Genomic DNA, 23,813 nt, shown 5'->3' with positions numbered 1-23,813 from the left:
AGTGCCATCTTATTTGTTGTTTTCTGGGTGTTTTGTGTTTTGTAACTCTATTTTTCTTTTATTCTTTTCTTTTTACCTTCTTTTGTAAATTAATTATTTTCTATGGTGGTATACTTTGATTCCCTTCTGTTTATCTTTTCTGTATCTACTTTAAGTGTTTGCTTTGTGGTTACCACGAGGCTCACATAAAACGTATGTATGTCATGTTTACATACGTATATATGTGTATATATAGAGAGAGAGAGAGAGAGAGAGAAAGAGAGAGAGAGCGCTGATAATTTATCTTTGATCACATTAAAAACTCTATCCTTTTATCCCCCTTTCATATTTTTGATGTCACCATTTACATTTTTTTTAAATTGAGGTATAATTGAAATATATTATATTAATATCAGTTGTGCAACATAGTGATTCAATACTTTTAAATATTGCAAAATGATCATGATAAGTGTTGTTAACATCTGTCACCATGTATAGTTACAAACAATTTTTCTTGTACTGAGAACTAAATCTTTTCATATTGTGTACCCACTAAAAGTTGTTGAAGCTATAGCTATTTTTAATACTTTCTTCCTCCAACATTTATATTAGAATCAAGGAATTGACACATCACCATATTACAGTATTAGAGCATACTGAATCTGACTATATGCTTGTTTTTACCAGTATGTTTCACATTTTCATTTGGTTTAATGTTACTAATTAGCATCCCTTTACTTCAGCTTGTAGAACTCTTTTCATCATTTCCTGTAAGACAGGTTTAGTGGTGGTGAATTCCCTCCGTTTTTGTTTCTTAGGGAAAGTCTTTATTTCCCCTTCAATTCTGATGAACAACTTTTCTGGTTAAAACATTCTTGTTTGACAGTTTCTTTCTCTTAGCAGTTTGAATAGATCATCCCATTCTCTACTGGCCTGCAAAGTCTCTACTGAGAAATTTAGATATCCTTATGGGAGTTTCCTTGTATGAGAAAATTTTTTTCTGTTGCTGCGTTTATAATTGTCTCATTGTCTTTGGTTTAGACAGTCTTATGATTATGTGTATTGCAAAAGATTACTTTGAGTTGAATTTTGAGGTGATCTATTAGCTTTATAAACTTGGACATCCAAATTCCTCCCAGGCATGGGACATTATCATCCATTATTTCTTTAAAGAAGCATTCTATCCCTTCCTCGCTCTCTTCTCCTTCTGGGACTGCAATGATGTGTTCATCATTTCTTTGACGGTATCCCATAGGTCAGGTAGGTGTTCTTCATTCCTTTTCATTCTATTTTTTTTCTCCTCTAATTCAATAATTTATTTTATTTTATGGAAGTATAGTTTATTTACAATATTATGTTAGTTTCAGGTGTACAATATAGTGATTTTATTAATTTATTTATTTATTCATTCATTAATTTATTTTTGGCTGCACCATGTGGCACGTGTTACCTTAGTTCCCGACCAGTGATCAAACCCATGCCCCCTGCAGTGGAAGTGCAGAGACCTAGCCACTGGACTGTCAGGGAATTCCTGATTTTATATTTTTATAAATTATACTCGATATAAAGTTATTACAAAATATAGGCTACATTTCCTGTGGTGTATGTTATATTCATATATTTTATTTATTTTTATACCTTGTAGTTTGTAACTGTTAATCCTCTTCCTATAACTTGCCACTCCTAAAAGCCTCTCTCAACTGGTAACTAGTTTGTATCTGTGATTCTGCTTCTTTTTTGTTGCATTCATTTGCTTGTTTTATTTATTTATTTATTTGATTTCACATGTAAGTGAAAACATACAGTATTTTTCTTTCTCTATATGACTTTCACTAAGCATAACCCTCCAGGTCCATCCATATTGTTGCAAATGGCAAAATTTCATTAGTTTTTATGGCTGAGTAGTATTTCATTGTATACCATATACCACATATTTTTTATCCATTCATTAGCTGATGGACACTTATGTTTCCATATTTTGGCTATGTAGTAAATAAAGCTGCTATGAACATTAGGGTGCATGTATCTTTTCAAATTAGTGTTTTTATTTTTCTTTTGGATGAACATCCAGGAGTGGAATTTCTCAATCACATGGTAGTTCTATTTTTAATTGTTTGAGGAACCTCCATTCTGTTTTCCATAGTGACTGCACCAATTTACATTTGCACCAACAGTGTACGAGGGTTCCACTTTCTCCACACCTGTGCCAACATTTGTTATTTGTAGGCTTTTTGATGATACACATTCTGAGAGGTGTGGAGTGATATCTCATTTTGGTTTTCATTTGCATTTTCCTGATAATTAGTGATGTTGAGCACCTTTCCATTTACCTGTTGGGCACCTGCATGTCTTCTTTGGAAAAATATCTATTCAGGTACTCTGCCCATTTTAATATCAGGTTGTTTGTTTGTTTGTTTGTTTATATTGAGTCATAAGTTCTTTATGTGTTTTCAATATTAAACCCTTATCAGATGTATCATTTGCAAATATCTTCTACCAATCAGTAGGTGGCTTCTAATTTTCTTGATAGTTTGCTTTGCTGTGCAAAAATTTTAAAGTTTGATTAGGTCTCATTTGTTTATTTTTGCTTTTATTTCCCATGCCTGAGGAGACAGATCCAATAAAAATATTGCTAAGACCAATGTATTGCCTATGTATTTTTCTAGGAGTTTAATGGTTTCAGGTTTTACATTTAGGTCTTAAATACATTTTGAGTTAATTTTTGTAAATGGAGTGAGAAAACCCTCTAATTTCGTTCTTATAGATGTAGTTGTCTAGCTTTTCCCAGCACCACTTATTGAAGAGATTGTCATTTCCCCATTGTGTATTCTTGCCTTCTTTGCTGTAGATTAATTGACCATATGTGTGCGGGTTTATTTCTGGGCCGTCTATTTTGTTCCAGTAACTTATGTCTCTTTTTGTGCCAGTATCATGCTGTTTTGATTACTGTAGCTTTGTAGTATAGTCTGAAGTCAGAGACAATGATACCTCCAGGAAGCCTGCACAAGCCCCTTAGCCTGCCTCATGCAACAGAGGGCAGACAGCAGAAGAAAGAAGAACTACAACCCTTTAGCCTGCAGAATGGAAACTGCAATCACAGAAAGTTAGACAAGATGAGATGGCAGAAGAATATGTCCCAGATAAAGGAACAAGATAAAACCCCAGAAGAACAACTAAGTAAAGTGGAGATAGGCAATTTACTGGAAAAAGAATTCAGAGTAATGATAATGAAGATGATCCAAGATCTTGGAAAAAGAATGGAAGCACAGTATGAGAAAATACAAGAAATCTTTAACAAAGACCTAGAAGAACTAAAGAACAAAAAGACAGAGATGAACAGTACAATAACTGAAATGAAAAATTCACTAGAAGGAAACAATAGCAGAGTAACTGAGGCAGAATAACAGATAAATGACTCGGAAGACAGAATGGTGGAAATCACTGCCACAGAACAGAATAAAGAAAGAAGAATGAAAAGAAATGAAGACAGTCTAAGAGACCTTTTGGATAACATTAAAGGCACCAACATTCACATTATAGGGGTCCCAGAAGGAGAAGAGAGAGAGAAAGGACCTGAGAAAATATTTGAAGAGATAATAGCTGAAAACTTCCCTAAGATGGGAAAGGGAACAGTCACCCAAGTCCAGGAAGCACAGAGAGTCCAGGTAGGATAAACCCAAGGAAGAACTTGCTGAGACAGATAGTAATCAAACTGACGAAAATTAAAGACAAAAAATATGAAAAGCAACAAATAACATACAAGTGAACTCCCATAAGGTTATCAGCTGATTTCTCAGCAGAAACTCTGCAGGCCAGAAGGGAGTGGCACAATATATTTAAAGTGATGAAAGGGAAGAACCTACAACCAAGCATACTGTACCCAGCAAGGCTCTCATTCAGATTTGATGAAGAAATAAAAAGCTTTACAGACAAACAAAAGGTAAGAAAATTCAGCACCACCAAACTAGCTTTGCAACAAATGCTAAAGGAACTTCTCTAAACAGAAAAGAAAGCACCACTACTAAAAAAAAGAAAATTATGAATGGAAAAGCTCACCACTAAAGGCAAACACCAAGTTAAGGTAGGAAATAATCTACACACAAATACAATATCAAAACCTGCAATTGTGAGAAGAGGAGAGCACAAATGCAGGATATTGGAAATGCATTTGAAATTAAAAGACCAGCAAGTTAAGACAATCTTGTTAATATATAGACTGCAATGTCAAATTCTCATGGTAACCACAAACCAAAAATCTACAATAGATACACACACAAAAAATAAAAAGGAATCCAACACAACACTAAAGTTAGTCATCAAACCATACGAGAAAAGAACAAAAGAGGAAGGGAAGAAAAAAGACCTACAAAAACAAATGCAAAACAATTAAGAAAATGGCAGTAGGAACACACATATTGATAATTACCTTAAATGTAAATGGATTAAATGCTCCAATTAAAAGACATAGACTGGCTGAATGGATACAAAAGCAAGACCTGTATATATGTTGTCTTCAAGAGTCCCACTTCAGATCCAGAGACACAAACAGACTGAAAGTGAAGGGATGGAAAAAGTTACTCCATGAAAATGGAAATTGACAGTAACACAATAATAGTGCAGGGCTTTAACACCCCACTTTCATCAATGGACAGATCATCCAGACAAAATATCAGTATGGAAACACAGACCTTAGACCAGATAGACTTAATTGATATTTATAGAGCATTCCACCCAAAAGCACCAGGATACACATTCTTTTCAAGTGCATATGCCACCCAAAAGCACCAGGATACACATTCTTTTCAAGTGCATATGCAACATTCTCCAGGATTGTCCACATGCTGGGCCACAAAGTGAGGCTCAGTAAATTTAAGAAAATTGAAATCATATCCAGCATACTTTCTGACCACAACACTATGAGACTAGAAATCAACTAGAAGAAAAAAAAACTGCAAAAGCACAAACACGTGGAGGCTAAACAATATGCTATGAGACAGCCAATGGATCACTATATAAGTCAAAGAGGAAATTTAAAAAATACCTAGAAACAAATGAAAACAAAAGCATGATGATCCAAATCCTATGGGACATGGCAAAAGAAATTCTAAGAGGGAAGTTTATAGCAATACAATCTTACCCCATGAAATGAGAAAAATCACAAATAAACAACCTAACCTTACAACTAAAGCAACTAGAGAAAGAAGAAGAAACAAAAGCCAAAGTTAGTAGAAGGAAAGAATCATTAATATGAGGGCAGAAACAAATGAAAATAATAGAAAAGATCAATGAAACTAGAAGTTTCTTATTTGAAAAGATTGGCAAAATTGATAAACCTTTACCCAGACTCATCAAAAAGAAAGGAAGGGGACTCAAGTCAATAAAATTAAAATGAAAAAGAAGTTACAACAGACACAACAGAAATACAAAGGTTCATAAGAGACTACTACAAGCAACTATATGACAATAACTTGGACAACCTGGAAGAAATGGACAAATTCTTAGAAAAGTACAATCTCCCAAGACTGAAGTGGAAAGAAATAGAAAATATGAACAGAACAGTCACAAGTACTGCAATTGAAACTGTGATTAAAACACTCCCAACAAACAAAAGTCCAGGACCAGATGGCTTCACAGGTTAATTCTATTAAACATTTAGAGAGAAGTTAACACCTATCCATCTGAAACTATTCCAAAAAATTGCTGCAGAAAACACACTCCCAAACTCATTCAATGAGGCCACCATCACCCTGATACTAAGACCAGACAAAGATACCACACAAAAAAGAAAATTATAGGCCAGTGTCACTGGTGAACATAGATACAAAAATCCTCAACAAAATACTAGCTATCCGAATCCAGCAATACATTAAAAGGATCCTACACCATGATCAAGTGGGATTTATCCCAGGGATGCAAGGATTCTTCAACATACGTGAATCAATCCATGAGAATCATCACATTAACAAACTGAAGAATAAAAACCATGTGATCATCTCAATAGATGCAGAAAAAGCTTTTGACAAAATTCAACACCCATTTATGATAAAAACTCTCCAGAAAGTGGTTATAGAAGGAACATACCTCAACATAATACCAGCCATATATGACAAACCCACAGCTAACAACATACTCAGTGGTGAAAAGCTGAAAGCATTTCCTCTAAGATCAGGAACAAGACAAGGATGTCCACTCACCAGTTTTATTCAACATAGTTTCAGAAGTCCTAGCCACAGCAATCAGAAAAGCAAAAGAAATAAAAGAAATCCAAATTGGAAAAGAAGAAGCAAAACTGTCACTGTTTGCAGGTGACATGATACTATACATGGAAAATCCAAAAGATGCTACGAGAAGACTACTAGAGATCATCAATGAATTAGGTAAAGTTTCAGGATACAAAATTAATACAAAGAATTCTGCTGCACTTCTATACACTAACAAAGAAAGATCAGAAAGAGAAATTAAGAAACAATCCCATTTACCATTGCATCAAAAAGAATAAAATAAAAAAGAACTGTACTTCAAAAACTGTAAAATGCTGATGAAAGTAATCGAAGATGACACAAACAGATGGAACAGTATATACCATGTTCTTGGAATAGAAGAATCAATATTGTCAAAACGACTATACTACCCAAGACAATCTACAGATTCAGTGTAATCCCTTTCAAATTACCAATGGCATTTTTCACAGAACTAGAACAAAAAATCTTAATATTTGTATGGAGAAACAAAAGACCCTGAATAGCCAAAACAATCTTGAGAAAGAAAAATAGAGCTGGAGGAATCCGGCTCCCTGACTTCACACTATACTACAAAGCTACAGTAATTGAAACAGTATGGTACTGGCACAAAAACAGAAATATAGATCAATGGAACAGGATAGAAACTCAACAAATAAACCCAAACACCTATGGTCAATTAATCTACAACAAAGAATGCAAGACTATACAGTGGAGGAAAGACAGTCGCTTCAATAAATGATGTTGGGAAAACTGGACAGCTACATGTAAAAACTTGGAAGTAAAACATCCTTTAACACCATACACATAATAAACACAAAATAGATTAAAAACCTAAATGTAAGACTGGATACTATAAAACTTTTAGTGGAAAACATAGGCACAACATTCTTTGACATAAATCACAGCAATATCTTTTTTTGAGCTCACTCTAGAGTAATACAAATAAAACAAAAATAAACAACTTCAACCTAATTAAACTCAAAAGCTTTTGCATAACAAAGAAAACCATACACAAAATAAAAAGACAACTCACAGAATGGGAGAAAATATTTGCGAACAATGCGACTGACAAGGAATTAAGTTCCAAAATTTACAAACAGCATGTGGCTCAATATCAAAAAAACAAACAAACCCAATCAAAAAATGGGCAGATGACCTAATTAGACATTTCTCCAAAGAAGACATACAAATTGCCAAGAGGTACATGAAAATATGCTCAACATCGCTAATTAATAGAGGAATGCAAATCAGAACTACAGTGAGATATCACCTCACAGTCAGAATGGCCATCATCAAAAAATCTACAAACAGTAAATGTTGGAGACAGTGTGGAGAAAAGGGAACCCTCCTACACTGTTGGTGGGAATGTAAATTAGTGCAGCCACTATGAAGAACAGTATGGATTTTCCTTAATAAACTAAAAATAGAGCTACCATATGACCCATCAATCCCACTCCTTGGTATATATCCAGAGAAAAACATGGTTCAAAAGGATATGTGCACCCCAGTGTTCACTGCAGCGCTGTTTACAATGGCCAAGACATGGAAGCAACCTAAATGTCCATTGACGGATGAATAGATAAAGAAGATGTGGTACATATATACAATGGAATATTACTCAGCCATGAAAAAAGAAGGAAATAATGCCATTTGCAGCAACATGAATGGATCTGGAGATTATGATACTAAGTGAAGTAAATCAGACAAAGACAATTATATGATATTGCTTATATGCAGAATCTAAATATATGATACAAATGAACCTATTTACAATAGAGAAACAGACTCACTGACTTAGAGAATGAACTTATGGTTACCAGGGTGTAGGTGTGGGGTGGGTGGGATAGACTGGGAGATTGGGGTTGTCATGTAGACACTACTATATTTAAAATAGATAACCAAATAAGAACTACTGTATAGCACAGGGAACTGTGCTCAATATTCTGTAATAACCTAAATGGGAAAAGAATTTGTAAAAGAATAGGTACATATATATGTATAACTGAATCCCTTAGCTGTACACCTGAAACTAACACAGCATTATTAATCAACTATGATTTCCAATATGAAATAAAAATTTTTTAAAGTCTTGTGTATTTTGATAGGCATTGCATTAAATCTGTAGATTGCTTTGGGTATTATGCATATTTTAAAAATATTAAGTCTTCCAATCCATGAAGAGAGGATACCTTTCCATTTATTTGTATCATCTTCAGTTTCCTTCATCAGTGTCTCATAGATTTCAGAGAATAGTTGTTTCACATCTTTGGTTAAACTTATTCCTAGGTAATTTATTCTTTTTGATGTGATTGTAAATGAGATTGTTTCTTGCTTTCCATTACTGATATTTTACTATTAGTTTATTTTAAAGCAACAGATTTCTCTATATTAATCTTGTATCCTGCAACTTTACTGAATTCATTTGTTAGTCTGTATGTTTTTTTGGTGGGACTTTAGGATATTCTATATATAGTATCGTATCATCTGCAAATAGTGACTGATTTAAATCTTCAAATGAAGGGTGCAATTCTCAAATTGCACCCTTCAAATTCGGGTGCAATTTTTTTTTTCTTATCTGATTGCTGTGGCTAGTATTTCTGATACTACATTAAATAGAAATGGTCAGAGTAGGCATCCTTGTCTTGCTCCTGATCTTAGAGGAGAATCTTTCAGCTTGGCATTATGAGTATGCTGTTAGCTGTGGGTTTGCCATAAATGGCCTTTATTATGTTGAGATGCATTCCCTCTTTACCAATTTTGTTGAGAGTTTTTATTACGCATAGATGTTGAATTTTGTCAAATGCTTTTTATGCATTTATTGAGATGATTAGGTGATATTTATCTGTTTTGTTAATATGGTGTATCACATTGATTGATTTGTGGATATTGAACCATTCTGCATCCCTAGGATAAATCCAACTTGATTATGTTGCGTGATCTTTTCTATGTATTGTTGAATTTTGTTTGCAAATATTTTGTTCAGGATTTTTGCATCTAAGTTCATCAGAGATATTGGCCTGTAATTTTCTTTTTTTGTAGTGTTTTTGTTTGGGTATCAGAGAAATGCTTGCCTCAGAGAATGAGATTGAGTGTTTTCCCTCAAGTTCAATTTTTTTAATAGTTTGAGAAAGATAAGCATTATCTTTTCTTTAAATGTTTGGTTGAATTCCCATGTGTAGCCGTCTGGTCCTGGACTTTTGTTTGTTGGGTATTTTTTGATTACTGATTCGATTTCCATACCAGAAATCCATGTCTGTTCAGTTTATCTATTTCTTCCTGATTCAGTCTTGGAAGATTGTATGTTTCTAGGATTTAATCCCTTTCTTCTATGTTGCCCAATTTGTTTATGTATAATGGTATTGTTATATGATTGTTTGTATTTCTGTGATATTGTAACTTCTGCTATTCATTTCTAATTTCGTTTATTTGAGTCCTCTCTCATTTCTTCTTAATGAGCCTGGCTAAAGGCTTATCCATTTTGTTTATTTTCTCAAAAAACCATCTCTTGATTTTCTTGATCTTTTCTATAGTTTTTTGGGACTCTGTTTTATTTATTTCCACTCTGATTATTATAATTTCCTTCCTTCTGCTGACTTTGGGCTTTGTTTTTATTTCTTTTTCTAATTCCCTTGAATGGTAGGTTAGGTTGTTTATTTGAGATTTTTCTAGTTTCGTGAGGTAAGTCTGTATTGTTATAAAGTTCTCTCTTAGAACGGCTTTTGTTGGGTTCTATAGATTTTGGAAAGTTGTGTTCTAATTTTCATTTGTCTCAAGGTAATTTCTGATTTCCTTTTTGATTTCTTCATTGACCTGTTAGTTTTTAGTAGCATGTTGTTTAGTGTCCACATCTCTGTTTTTTCCATAATTTATTTCTAGTTTCATACCATTTTGGTCAGAAAAGATACTTGATATAATTTCAACTTGTTAAATTTGCTAAGTCTTGTTTTCTGGGCTAGCATGTGATCCATCCTAGAGAGTAGAAATGTGTACTTGGAAAGAATGTATATTCTGCTGATTTTCTGTGGAATGTCCTGTAGATATCTATCAAATCCAACTTGTCTAATGTGTCATTTAAGGCCACTGTTTCCTTATTTGGTTTTCTGTCTGGATGACCTATCCATTGATCTAAGTGGGGTGTTAAAGTTCCTTGCTATGATTGCATTCCTGTCACTTGTTCCCTTTATGTTTTTTAATATTTGCTTTATATATTTGGGTACCTTTATAGTAGGTGCATATATGTTTATAAATGGTACATTCTTTTCTCTATGGACCCCTTTATCATTTTATAATGACCTTCTTTGTCTTTTATCATGGACTTTATTTTAAAGTCTCCTTTGTCTGATATGAATATTGCTACTCTGGCTTTTTTTGAAATTTCCATTTCATAAAACGTCGTTTTCCAACCCCTCACTTTCACTCTATGTTTGTCTTTAGGTCTGAAATGAGTGTCTAGTAGAAAGCATATAAATGGGTCTTTTTTAAAAAACCAGTCTGCCACTCTGTGTCTTTTGATTGGAGCATTTAGTCCCTTGACAGTTAAAAGTGATTATTGATAGGTATGTACTTGTTGACATTTTCTTGCTTTTCTAGTTGTTTTTGTAGTTCTCTGTTCTAACACATTCTAAAAGATCTACATTTTTTACTCCCTTCCCTAATGTTTTGTGGTTTTTGATGTCATATTTTACATCTTCATGTTTATCTCTACATGTTTATTTTAGTTAAAGTTGGTTTTACACTTTTTGTCTTTTAACCTTTGTAGTAGCTAATTTATGTGGTTGATCCACTGCCTTTACTATATGTGTCTTTACCAGGGAGATTTTCCCCTTCCTATATTTTCTTATTTTCTGTGTGATCTTTATTTTTCAGTTAAAGAAGACTCTTTAACCTTTCTTGTAAGGTCAGTTTAGTAGTGATGAATTCGTTTCCTTTTTGCTTATCTTGGAAACTCTCTTAACTCTTTTTCAATTCTGAATGATAACCTTGCTGGGTAGAGTATACTAGGTTGTAGGTTTTCTCTTTCAGCACTTTAAATATATCATGCCAATTCCTTCTGCCCTTCAAATTTTCTGGAGAAAATCAGCTTGTAGCCTTTAAGGGGTTCCCTTGTATGTGACTTTGTTTTTCTCCTATTGCCTTTAAAATTCTCTCTTTATATTTAACTCTTGCCATTTTAATTGTGATGTATCTTGATGTGCGTCTCTTTGCATTCATCTTGTTTAGGAGTCTGTGGATTCCTGTACCTTAATGTCTGTTTCCTTCTTTACGATTGGGAAGTTTTCAGCCGTAATTTCATCAGACATATTTTCTAACTCTTTCTCTCTCTCTTCTCCTTGTGAATCCCCTACAATGCAAATGTTAATATACTTGATTGTCTCAATTTTTTAAAAATTGTTTTTCTTTTTGCTTTTCTGATTGGGTGTATTCCACTATTCTGTCTTCCAGGTTATTTCAGTGTTCTTCTGTATCATCTAATCTGCTATTATGTCCTTCTAGTGTATTTTTTATTTCACTCTTGTATTCTTCAGCTCTGGTCTTTTTTTTTTTTAATTACTGGTTCTTTTTAAAAAATATTTTCTAGTTCTTTGCTGAAGTGCTCATTGTGTTTGTCTATTCTTTCTCAAGTTCAGTTAGCATTCTTATTACTATTGCTTTGAACTCTTTATCAGGTAAATTATTTGTCACCATTTCATTAGGATTTTTCAGGGCGTTTATCTTTTTTTTTTTAACATATTCCCATTTCTCATTTTGTTTAACTTTTTCTGTTTGTCTCTATGAAATTAGGTGAAACAGTAACCTATCCCAGTCTTGAAGGCATGTCCTTGTCTGGGATTGTCACTGTGCAAGTCCACGTGTGCCCAGTGGCTTTGGTGGGAGAGCTGGAACTAAAGTGAGCATGGGCCACATCTTCCCCACTGAGCCAGGTGGGAGCTGGGACTTCTAGGCTCAGTGGTAGTTTCCACCCTATTGAGGGTATGGCTGAGGCCTAAGGAGCTGGAGCAGGAGCCCTGAGGGAGTTGGGTTTCTCTCAGTTGTAATGGCAGGCTCCACCTTGGTTGTGAACAAGGGCTTGGGGGTGCACTTCTGAGCCGGTTCCATTTTTTCTCCAATGTTTGCATCTTGGTTAGTGGCTTGGTCTGTGCCAGAGGGGCTGGAGCCACACTACTGTGCTCGGATCCATTCTTTCCCAAATGTGTTTTCAATATGCTGCTTCTGTGCTGGAACTGGGAGTAAGCCAGTCTGTGTATCACTCTTTAAGAGTAAAGTCTCCCAACAGCCATACCCCAATAAAAAAAAAAAAATAGAAAGAGTAGAGTCTCATTTTCTTACAGCTCTCTGGAAGTCCCATTGCTTATCAAACCAAGTAAGGGGGCTTTTCTCCCACGTGTCACACCCCAGGGCTGGGATGCTTAATACGTGACTCAAACCCATTGTCACCCAGGGAGGATCCCTGAGGCTGTGATTTCCCCCTCCTTTTCTGGGTCACCTAGTAGTGGTCTGGGACCCTACTAGCTCGCTTCTCTTCCCCTCCTGCTAGACTCCATGTGGTTCTTTCTTTACAGCCTTGGTTTTAGAAGAGTCATTCTGCTAGTCTTCAGGTCACTGTCAGTGAGAGTAACACTATAAGTAGTTGTAATTTTGACATGTTCATGAGGGAGGTGAGCTCAGGGTCCTCCTACTCTGCCATCTTGATCCACATTCCTGGGTCATTTTAATTGATCTGTCTCCTAGGTCATTTATTCTCTCTTTTACTTGTTCAAGTCTGCTAGTGAAGCTCTATTGAATTCTTCAGTTAGTCATTGTATTTATTCATCTCCAAAATTTGTTTTTTTTAAATGTTTTCTACCTCTTTACTGAACCTCTTAATTCATCCTTGTATTATTTTCTCTGTATCATTAAATTGTTTACCTGTTTTCTTTTGTAATTTTCTGAGCATCTTTAGAACAATTATTTTGAATTACCTGTTAGACATTTCCTGGACTTCTACTTCTTTGGGGCCATTTTCTGGAGGTTTATTATGTTCTTTTGGTTGTGTCATATTTTTCATGATCCCTGTAGACCTGCATAGGTGTCTGCACATTTGAAGAAAGGGTCACCATAAATTTTGTATCATCTTAATGTTGGCCCTGTATAGAATCTGAGGGAGTTGGGAAGTTTAAATTAAATTTAATCAAATCAGTATTTTGACTGCAGCAAATCAATCAGAAGCTAAGTACTTACTGGTGAGTTGAGGAGCTGGTGTTTTCAAAAGAGAATTGCTAATTATGGTGGATTCTTCTCACAAATCTGTTTTGGCCTGTTTTGTAGCATATTGTATATGTACGGATTGTGTCTTTCAGGAGAGAGAGTGAAGTTTATAGATCATGTTCTCCAACTATAAAAATCTGTGAAATTGCTAAGGAGAATTCCCTTGTCAATTAAAAGTAGTGACAACAAAAGATCTCAGTTCTTATTACATGTGATTAAAATGAGCAACACTACCCACCTCTAAATCATCAAGTCAAAGTGATGGGGCAGCTTTAAATATCTTTCAAGTTTTCATGATCTTAAAATTAGATATAACTATTTTAAATGGCCAAAGTAGATGAACATTCACATCCTTCCTAATTTTAAAATTCAATAGTTCTTGTTTAGTGATTGTTAGGATACTAGGGAACACAGCTGAGGACTCTAGTATGGAATAGGAAGAGTTAAATCAAATGCTCTTGGGCTTCTTATCAGTATTGCATTATAAATCCCATCTCGTTCCTCTTTTTTTTGTAAGAGCAAACTTTATTTTCACATTCGGTAGGTAACTAAGGCAGAACATTAACAGTTTAGAGGAATAGAGAGGCAATGACTGCTTATTTTTCTAATAGTATATAGCCATTTGAGTAATGCTGCTCTTTGTGTACTTAATCTTGATCTATCCCCAGCAACTTTTTAATGCGAGGTAATTATAAACCTTCCTAGGGATAACATTATAATTTCCAGACTGAGTCTATTGTTTCTATCATGATGATTGGAATTGTGTGTTGTAATTTACTTACTTAAGTTTTTATTTCTTTTAGCATCTAGAGGTGCTCCATTTGCCTGTTTTGATGAAATAAATTCAAGAGGAGATAAATTTGGAAACTGTGGCCGAAACTATTGTAATTACCCGTATGTATTTAGAAAATTATAATTTTGTTTGGAACGTAGGTTGTATATTGCTAAGATTCTGGAACATATTATGTACAAGCTAAGATGCCATTTTATAACAAGTTTTCTCTGTTTCATGATCTGAGCTGAACAATATTACCTATTTCCTACAAACAACATGTGTTCAGTACCTATAGTGTTAGAATAATGACCATAAAAATCACCTGTGTTTATTGATGGGATGAGGTAGGCATTGTGTTAGGTCCTTTATATTCATTATATATTTATGCTATATATTATAAATATATATTTATATACATCAAATATTTGTAGTTAGATTTATTTATCCCATTGTACTAATGAAAAAAATCAAAGACCAATGATCATTTGCTCAAATTTCAGAAGCTAGTATAGAACAGATCATGGCTGTCAGATTGCAAAAATGATTAATTTTTCTCTTGCTACATTTCTGCACAAAACAAAAAGAGCCACATCATACATGAGTCAGTGTGCTCAAAAAAATTTACTTAGAGAAAATTTTTGAAATATGGATTTAAGTTAGTAAAATACTTAAAAAATTTAGCTATATCAGCAATCTACATTATTTCTGTAAATAATAAGAAACTTTCTTCTTCGTTATGCTTCTAGCAATATGTTATGTGGAAAATTAGTTTGTACCTGGCCTCACAAAGCTTTAGTAACACGCACAAATTTATCTGTGATTTATACACATGTACGAGATGACATGTGTACATCAACATTTCTAAACACAGAGAAGACACCTAGAGATACACTGACCACAGTTGAAAAACCTGAAGACAGAGATCAAACATTTGTAGAAGATGGCACTATGTGTGGTCCTGAAATGGTAATTATAACTAAAAATTTTAAGTGTTTTAAAAATTATTTTTTATGCTTATGCTCATTTTGCCAATATACCAACCAGTGCATTTTAAAACAGCCTTATTGAGGTATCATTTGCCATAAAATTCACCCATGGTAAGTGTACAATTCATTGCTTTTGATTAATTTATAGAGTTGCACAACCATCACCACATTCAGTTTTAGACCATGCTATTGCCCCCCAGATTTCCCTGTTGCCCATATTGAACACCCCACCCCTAAGCAACACCCCTATTGTTAACATCTAACAACAGTATGGTACATTTGCTATAATCTATGAAGCAATGTTGATACATTATTTTTAACTGAATTCCATGCTTCATTCAGATTTCCTTGGCTTTTACCTAGTGTCCTTTTGCAGGATTCCACTCAGAATACCACAGGACATTTATTAAATGTGTGTCCTTAAGCTCCTCTTGACAATTTCTCAAAATTTCCTTGTTTTTGATGGCCTTGACACTTTGGAGTAGAACTGGTTGATATTCTGTAGAATGTCCCTCAATTTGGATTTGTGTAATGTTTTTCTTGTGATTAGATTGGGTTTATGTGTTCTTGGGAGGAAAATGCACAGGTAAAGTGCCCTTTCATCATATCAAGTATATGTGCATATTGACGTTAACCTTGATTACCTGGCTGAGGTAATGTTTCCAGATTTCTCACTGTAAAATTACTCTTTTCCCCCTCTTTCCATATTGCACTTTATTGAAAAAAGTCACTATGTATATACCAGACTTAAAAAGTAGGAAGTTATGCTCCATCTTATTGAGGGCTCGGGATCTACATATGTTTTTTATTGAGGTATAGATGATTTATGATATTAAAAGTTTCGGGTATGCAACAGAGTGATTCAACATTTTTATAGATTATACTCTAAAGTTATTATAAAATATTGGTTATAGTCCCTTTGCTGTACAATATATACTTGTAGTTTATTTATTTTATATATATTCTTAATCACCTGTGCCTCTCTTTCACCTCCCCACTTCCCTATCCCCACTGGTAACCACTAGTTTGTTTTCTACACCTGTTTCTGTTTTGTTATGTTCACTCACTTCATATTTTAGATTCCATATATGTGATAATATATAGTATTTGTCTTTCTCTTTCTGACTTATTTCATTAAGCGTAGTACCCTCAAGGTCCATCCATGTTGTCACAAAAGGCAAAATTTCATTTGTATTTATGGCTGAGTAATACTCTATTGTATATATATACCACATCTTCTTTATCCATTCATCTGTTGATGGACACTTAGGTTACTTCCATATCTTGGCTATTATAAATAATACTGTTATGAATATTGGGGTGCATATATCTTTTTGAATTAGTGTTTTCATTTTCTTTGGATGTATATTTAGGTATGGAATTGATGGATCACATGGTAATTCTATTTTTAGTTTTTTGAAGAACCACCATACTGTTTTCCACAGTGGCTATAGCAAAATACATTCCCACCAACAGTGCACTATGGTTTCCTTTTCTCCACACCCTCTCCAGCATTTATTATTTGTAGACTTTTGATGATAAATATTTGATAGGTGTGAGGTGATAATCTCATTGTGGTTTTGATTTGCATTTCTCTGATCATTAACAATTTTTTACATTTATTTTTTAATTTTAATTTTATTGGAGTATAGTTGATTTACAATGTTGTGTTAATTTCAGGTGTACAGCAGATTGATTCAGTTATACATGTACATATACTCATTCTTTTCTTAGATTATTTTCTTGTATAGGTTTTCCCAGAATATTGAGTAGAGTTCCCTGTGCTACACTGCAGATCCTTGCTGGTTTTCTATCTTATATATAGTAGTGTGTGTATATTTATCCCAAGCTCCTGACTTATCCCTCCCCCCCATGTTTCCCCTTTGGTAATCATAACTTTGGTTTTGATACCTGTAAGTCTGTTTCTGTTTTGTAAATAAGAATTTGTTTCATTTTAAAAATTAGATTAGACATGTGAGTGATATCATATGATAGTTATCTTTCTCTGTCTGACTTAGTTCACTTAATATGAAAATTCTCTAGGTCCACCCATGTTGCTGCAGATGGCATTGTTTCATTCCTTTTTATGGCTGAGTAATAGTCCATTGTATATATGTACTACATCTTCTTTATCCATTTTTCCCTAGATGGACATTTAGGTTGCATCCAAATCTTGGCTATTGTAAATAGTGCTGCAGTGAACATTGGGGTACATGTATCCTTTCGGATTATGGTTTTCTCTGGATATATGCCCAGGAATGGGATTGCTGTATCATATGGTAGTTCTACTTTTCGTTTTTTAAGTAACCTGCATACTGTTCTCCGCAGTGGTTGTACCAATTTACGTTCCCACCAACAGTGTAGGAGGGTTCCCTTTTCTCCACACCATCTCCAGAATTTATTGTTTGTAGACTTTTTGTTGATGGCCATTCTGACCGGTGTGAGGTGATACCTTTTGTAGTTTTGATTTGCATTTCTCTGATAATTAGTGATGTTGAGCATCTTTTCATGTGCTTTTTGGCCATCTGTATGTTTTCTATGGAGAAATGTCTATTTAGATCTTCTGTCCATTTTTTATTAGGTTGTTTGCTTTTTTGACATAGAGCTGCATGAGGTGTTTGTATATTTTGGAGATTAATCCCTCGTTGGTAGCTTTGTTTGTAAATATTTTCTCCCATTCTGTGGGTTGTCTTTTCATTTTGTTTATGGTTTCCTTTGCAGTGCACAAGCATTTAAGTTTAATTAGGTCCCATTTGTTTATTTTTGTTTTTATTTCCATTACTCTAGGAGAGGGCTCAAAAAATATTTTGCTCTGATTTATGTCAAAGAGTGTTCTGCCTATGTTTTCCTCTAAGAGTTTTATAGTATCTGGTCTTATATTTAGGACTTTAATCCATTTTGAGTGTATTTTTGTGTATGATGTTAAAGGATGTTCTAATTTCATTCTTTTACATGTAGCTGTCCAGTTTTACCAACACCACTAATTGAAAAGACTGTCTTTTTTCCATTGTATATTCTTGCCTTATTTGTCATAGATTAATTGACCATAGGTGTGTGGGTGTATTTCTAGACTAAAGGAGACAGCAGAGAAAAATGTTCCAGACAAAGGAGCAAGATAAAACCCCACAAGAACAACTAAATGAAGTGGAGATAGACAAACTACCTGAAAAAGAATTCAGAGTAATGATAGTAAAGATGATCCAGGATCTCAGAAAAAGAATGGAGGGACAGAACAAGAAATTACAAGAGATGTTTAACAAAGAGCTAGACGATTTAAAAACAGATGAACAATACAATAATTGACATGAACAATACAACAAGTGAAATGAAAAATACACTAGAAGGAATCAATAGCAGAGTAACTGAGGCAGAAAAACGAATAAGTGAGCTGGAAGACAGAATGGTAGAAATCACTGCCTCAAGACAAAATAAAGAAAAAAGAATGAAAAGAAATGAGGGCAGTCTAAGAGACCTCTGACACAGCATTAAATGCACCAACATTTGCATTAAAGGGGTCCCAGGAGGAGAAGAGAGAGAGAAAGGGCCTGAGAATATTTTTGAAGAGATTATAGCCAAAAATTCTCTAACATGCGGAAGGAAACAGTCACTCAAGTCCAGGAAATGCAGAGACTCCCATACAAGAGAAACCCAAGGATTAACACACTGAGACACATATTAATGAAACAAATAAAAATTAAAGACAAGAAAAAATATTAAAAGCCACAAGGGAAAATCAACAAATAACACACAAGGGAACCCTGATAAGGCTATCAGCTGATTTTTCAGCAGAAACTCTGCAGGCCAGAAGGGAATGGCTCTGCATATTTTAAATGATGAAAGGGAAGAGCCTACAACCAAGAATACACTACCCAACAAGGCTCTCATTCAGATTTGATGGAAAAATCAAAAGCTTTCCAGACAAGCAAAAGTTAAGAGAATTCAGCGCCACCAAACCAGCATCACAAAAAATCCTAAAGGAAATTCTCTAGGCAGAAAAGAAAAGGCCACAACAAGAAAAGAGAATATTATGAATGGAAAAGCTCACCCTTAAAGGCAAACATAAAGTAAAGGTAGGAATTCATCCACACACAAATATGATATCAAAACAAGCAATTGTGAGAAGAGAGTACAAATACAGGATATTGGAAATGCATTTGAAACTTAGAGATCAACAACTTGAAACAGTCTGGTATACATATAGACTGCTATATTGAAACCTCATGGGAACCACACAACAAAAATCTACAATAGATACACAGACAAAAAAGAAAAAGCAATCTAAGCACATCACTAAAGATAGACATCAAATCACAACATGAGAGCAAAAGACAAAGGGAGATAAAAGACCCCCCCAAAAAATCCAAAATCGTTAAAAAATGGCAATAAAAACATACATATCAATAATTACCTTAAATGTAAATGTATTAAATACTCCAACCAAAAGACCTAGAATGGCTGAATAGATATAAAAACAAGACCTATATATATGCTGTCTACAAGAGACCCACTTCAGATCTAAGGACACATACATACTGAAAGTGAGGGGATGGAAAAAGATAATCCATGGAAATGGAAATCAAAAGAAAGCTGGTGTAGCAATATTCATACCAGACGAAATAGATTTTAAAATACAGAATGTTACAAGAGGCAAAGCAGGGACAGTACATAATGATCAAGGGATAAATCCAAGAAGAAGATATAACAATTGTAAATATATATGCAGCCAACATAGGAGCACCTCAACATATAAGGCAAATGCTAACAGCCATAAAAGGAGAAATCGACAATAATACAATGATAGTGGGGGATTTTAACACCCCACTTTCATCAATGGACAGATCATCCAGACAGAAAACCAATAAAGACACAGGCCTTAAATGACACATAGACCAAATGGACTTAATTGATATTTATAGGACATTCCATTTGAAAGCAACAGAATACACTTTCTTCTCAAGTGCTCATGGAACATTCTCCAGGATAGACCATACCTTGGGTCACAAAGCAAACCTCAGTAAATTTAAGAAAATCGAAATCATATCAAGCATCTTTTCCGACCACAGTGCTATGAGACTAGATATCAATTACAGGGAAAAAAACTGTAAAAAATACAAACACATGGAGGTTAAACAATATGCTACTAAATAACCAAGAGATCACTGAAGAAATCAAAGAGGAAATCAAAAAATACCTAGAGACAAATTACAATGAAAACATGGTGATCCAAAACCTATGGGATGCAGCAAAAGCAGTTCTAAGAGGGAAGTTTATAGCAATACAAACCTACCTCAAGAAACAAGAAAAATCTCAAATAAACAATCTAACCTTACACCTAAAGGAATTATAGAAAGAAGAACAAACAAAACCCAAAGTTAGTAGAAGGAAAGAAATCATAAAGATCAAAGCAGAAATAAATGAAATCGAGACAAAGAAAAAAATAGCTAAGATCAATGAAACTACAAGTTGGTTCTTTGAGAAGTTAAACAAAACTGATAAACCTTTAGCCAGACTCATCAAGAAAAAAAAGCATAGGACTCAAGTCAATAAAATTAAAATTGAAAAAGGACAAGTTACAACTGATGATTATGAATTTTCAGCATCTTTTTATGTGCCTGTTTGCATTCTGTATGTCTTCCTGGGAAAAATGTCTATTCAGGTCTTCTGTTCATCTTTTAATTGAGTAGTTTGGGTTTTTGATATTGAGTTGTATGAGCTGTTTATATATTTTGCATATTAACCCCTTGTTGGTCATATCATTTGTAAATATTTTCTCCCATTCAGTAGGTTTTCTTCATTTTGTCAATGGTTTCCTTGCTGTGCAAAAGCTTTTGAGTTTAATTAGGTCCTGTTTGTTTATTTTTGCTTTTGTTTCCTTTGCCTTAGGTTACAGACCAAAAAAAATTATTGCTACAATTTATGACAAAGAGCATTCTTTTATGTTTTCTTCAAGAAGTTTTATGGTTTCCAGTCTTACATTTAGGTATTTAATCCATTTTCAGTTTATTTTTTGTCTATGGGGTGAGAAAATATTCTAAATTAATTATTTTACATGTAGCTGTCCAGTTTTCCCATCATCACTTATTGATGTCTTTTTACCATTGTCTATTCTTGCTTCCTTTGTGATAGATTAATTCCCCATAAGTGTGTTGGTTTACTTCTAGGCTCTCTATATGGGTCCATTGATCTGTGTGTCTTTTTTTATGCCAGTACCATATTGTTTTGATTACTGTCACTTTGTGATATAGTGTGAAATCAGAGAGAGTTATACATCCTGCTTTGTTCTTTTTCTCAAGATTGTTTTGGCTATTTGGGGTCTTTTGTGGTTCCATATAAATTTTAGAATTATTTGTTCTATTTCAGTGAAAATATGTCATGGGTATCTTGATAGGGATTGCATTAAATCTGTAGATTGCTTTAGGTAGTATGGACGTTTTAACAATATTCTTCCTATCTATGAACACAGTACATCTTTCCATCTGTTTGTATTGTCTTCAGTTACTTTCATCAGTGTCTTACAGTTTTCTAAGTACTGGTCTTTTACCTCCTTAGTTAGATTTATTCCTAGGTATTGTATTATTTTAATGCAACTGAAATTGGAATTTTGAAAAAACTTTCTCTGACAGTGTATAGAAATGGAGCAGAGTTCTGTATATTAGTTTTGTATCATGCATCTTTACTGAATTAGCTTTAGTAGTTTTTGTGGTATTTTTAGGATTTCCTATACATAATATCATGTCATCTGCAAACAGTGACAGTTTTATTTCTTCCTTTTCAATTTGAAATTCTTTTATTTTTTTCTTGTCTGATTGTTCTGGCTAGGACTTACAATACTATGGTGAATAAAAGTGGTGAGAGGGGGCATTCTTGTCTTGTTCCTGATCTTAGAGGAAATGCTTTGAGCTTTTCACCATTGAGTATGATGTTAGCTATGGAATTAACATGTATGTTCCTTATTACATTGAGGTATATTCCTTCTATTCTCACTTTGTTGAGAGTTTGTATTATAAGTGACATTGAATTTTGTCAATAGATTTTTCTGCATGTATTGAGATAATCGTATAATTTTTACTCTTAAATTTGTTAATATGTGTATCACATTGATTGAATTGTGGGTACTGAACCATTTTTGTATCTCTGGAATACATTCCCACTGCATCATGGTGTATGATCCTTTTCATATATTGTTGGATTTGGTTTGCTAATATTTTATTGAGGATTTTTGCATCTATGTTTGTCAGTGATATTTCCTTGTAATTTTCTTTTTCGTGTGTGATATCTTGGTCTGGTTTTGGTATCAGGGTGATACTGGCCTCTTAGAATGATTTTGCATACATTTCTTTCTCTGCAATTTCTTAGAATAATTTGAGAAGAATAGCTGTTAACTCTCTTCCAAATGTTTGGTAGAATTTTACTGTGAATCCATCTAGTCCTGGACTTTTATTTGTTAGGAGTCTTTTTAAATTACTGATTCTGTTTCATACTGATAATTGGTCTGTTCAGATTTTGTTTTTACCCCTTACTCAGTCTTGGGAAATTGTACATTTCTAGGACTTTGTCCATTTCATTGTCATATAATTTTTGGAATATCTTTTATGGTCCTTTGTATTTCTGTTGTATTAGTTGTAACTTTTTTTTTTCCATTTCAGGTATTATTGATTTGGGCCCTCTCTCTTCTTTTTCTTGATGGGTCTGGCTAAAGGTTTATTAATTTTGTTTCTTTTTCAAGGAACCAGCTCTTGTTTCATTGGTCTCTTCTATTGTGTGTTTTTTTTTTGTCCTTATTTTAGTATTTCGGCTCTGATCTTTATGATTTCACTCCTTCTAATAACTTTGGATTTTGTTTGTTCTTTTTCTAGTTCCTTTAAGTAACTAAAGGAGTTTAACTTGTTTAAGTTAAGTTGTTAAGTAAGTTTAAGTTGTTTGAGATTTTTCTTGTCTCCTGAGGTATGCTTGTATCATTATAATCTTCCTTCTTAGAACTACCTTTGCTGCATCCCATGGATTTTCAATTATAGTGTTTTAATTTTCATTGTCTCCAGGCATTTAAAATTTCTTCTTGGATTTCTTCAGTGATCCATTTTTGTTGTGTAGCATATTATTCAGGCTCCACTTTTTTTTTTTTCCTCATAGTTAATTTCTAGTCTCAATCACCTTGTGGTCAGAAAAGATGTTTTATATGATTTCAACTAAATTTACCTGGACTTGTTTTGTGGCCTAGCATGTGATCTTTTCTGGAGAATGTTCCCTGTGCCCTTGAAAAGAATGTGTATTCTACTGCTTTAGATGGAATGTTCTATATATATCTATGAAGTCTCTTTGGTTTAATGTGTTATTTAAGGCCAGTGTTTCCTTACTGATTTTCTGTCAGTATGATCTGTTCATTTTTGTAAGTGGGGAGTTAAAGTCCCCCACTATTATTGTGTTACTGTCAATTTCTCCCTTTATGTCTGTTAATATTTGCTTTATGTGTTTAATTGCTTCTATGTTGGGTGCATGCATATTTAAAGGTTTTCATATCTTCTTCTTGTGCTAATCCCTTTATCATTGTCATCATTTATATTATCATCTCTGTTTCTTGTAACAGTC

At 33.9% G+C, this 23,813-nt stretch overlaps 1 protein-coding gene across 1 annotated transcript in view; it reads left to right on the top strand.

The window, feature by feature from the left end:
• Positions 1 to 23,813, top strand: part of LOC118887929 (disintegrin and metalloproteinase domain-containing protein 5-like) — a 103,277-nt gene that overhangs the window by 42,017 nt on the left and 37,447 nt on the right. The window contains exons 5-6 of the mRNA XM_036838845.1: positions 14,270 to 14,360; positions 14,988 to 15,207. Coding sequence (XP_036694740.1) covers positions 14,270 to 14,360; positions 14,988 to 15,207 — 311 coding nt within the window. The remainder of the gene's footprint in view (positions 1 to 14,269; positions 14,361 to 14,987; positions 15,208 to 23,813) is intronic.

Source organism: Balaenoptera musculus, chromosome 21 (genome assembly GCF_009873245.2).
Source record: "Balaenoptera musculus isolate JJ_BM4_2016_0621 chromosome 21, mBalMus1.pri.v3, whole genome shotgun sequence".
Taxonomy (NCBI): Eukaryota; Metazoa; Chordata; class Mammalia; order Artiodactyla; family Balaenopteridae; genus Balaenoptera; species Balaenoptera musculus.
The sequence above is the reverse complement of the archived record's forward strand: the minus strand, read 5'-3'. Positions and strand labels throughout refer to the sequence as shown.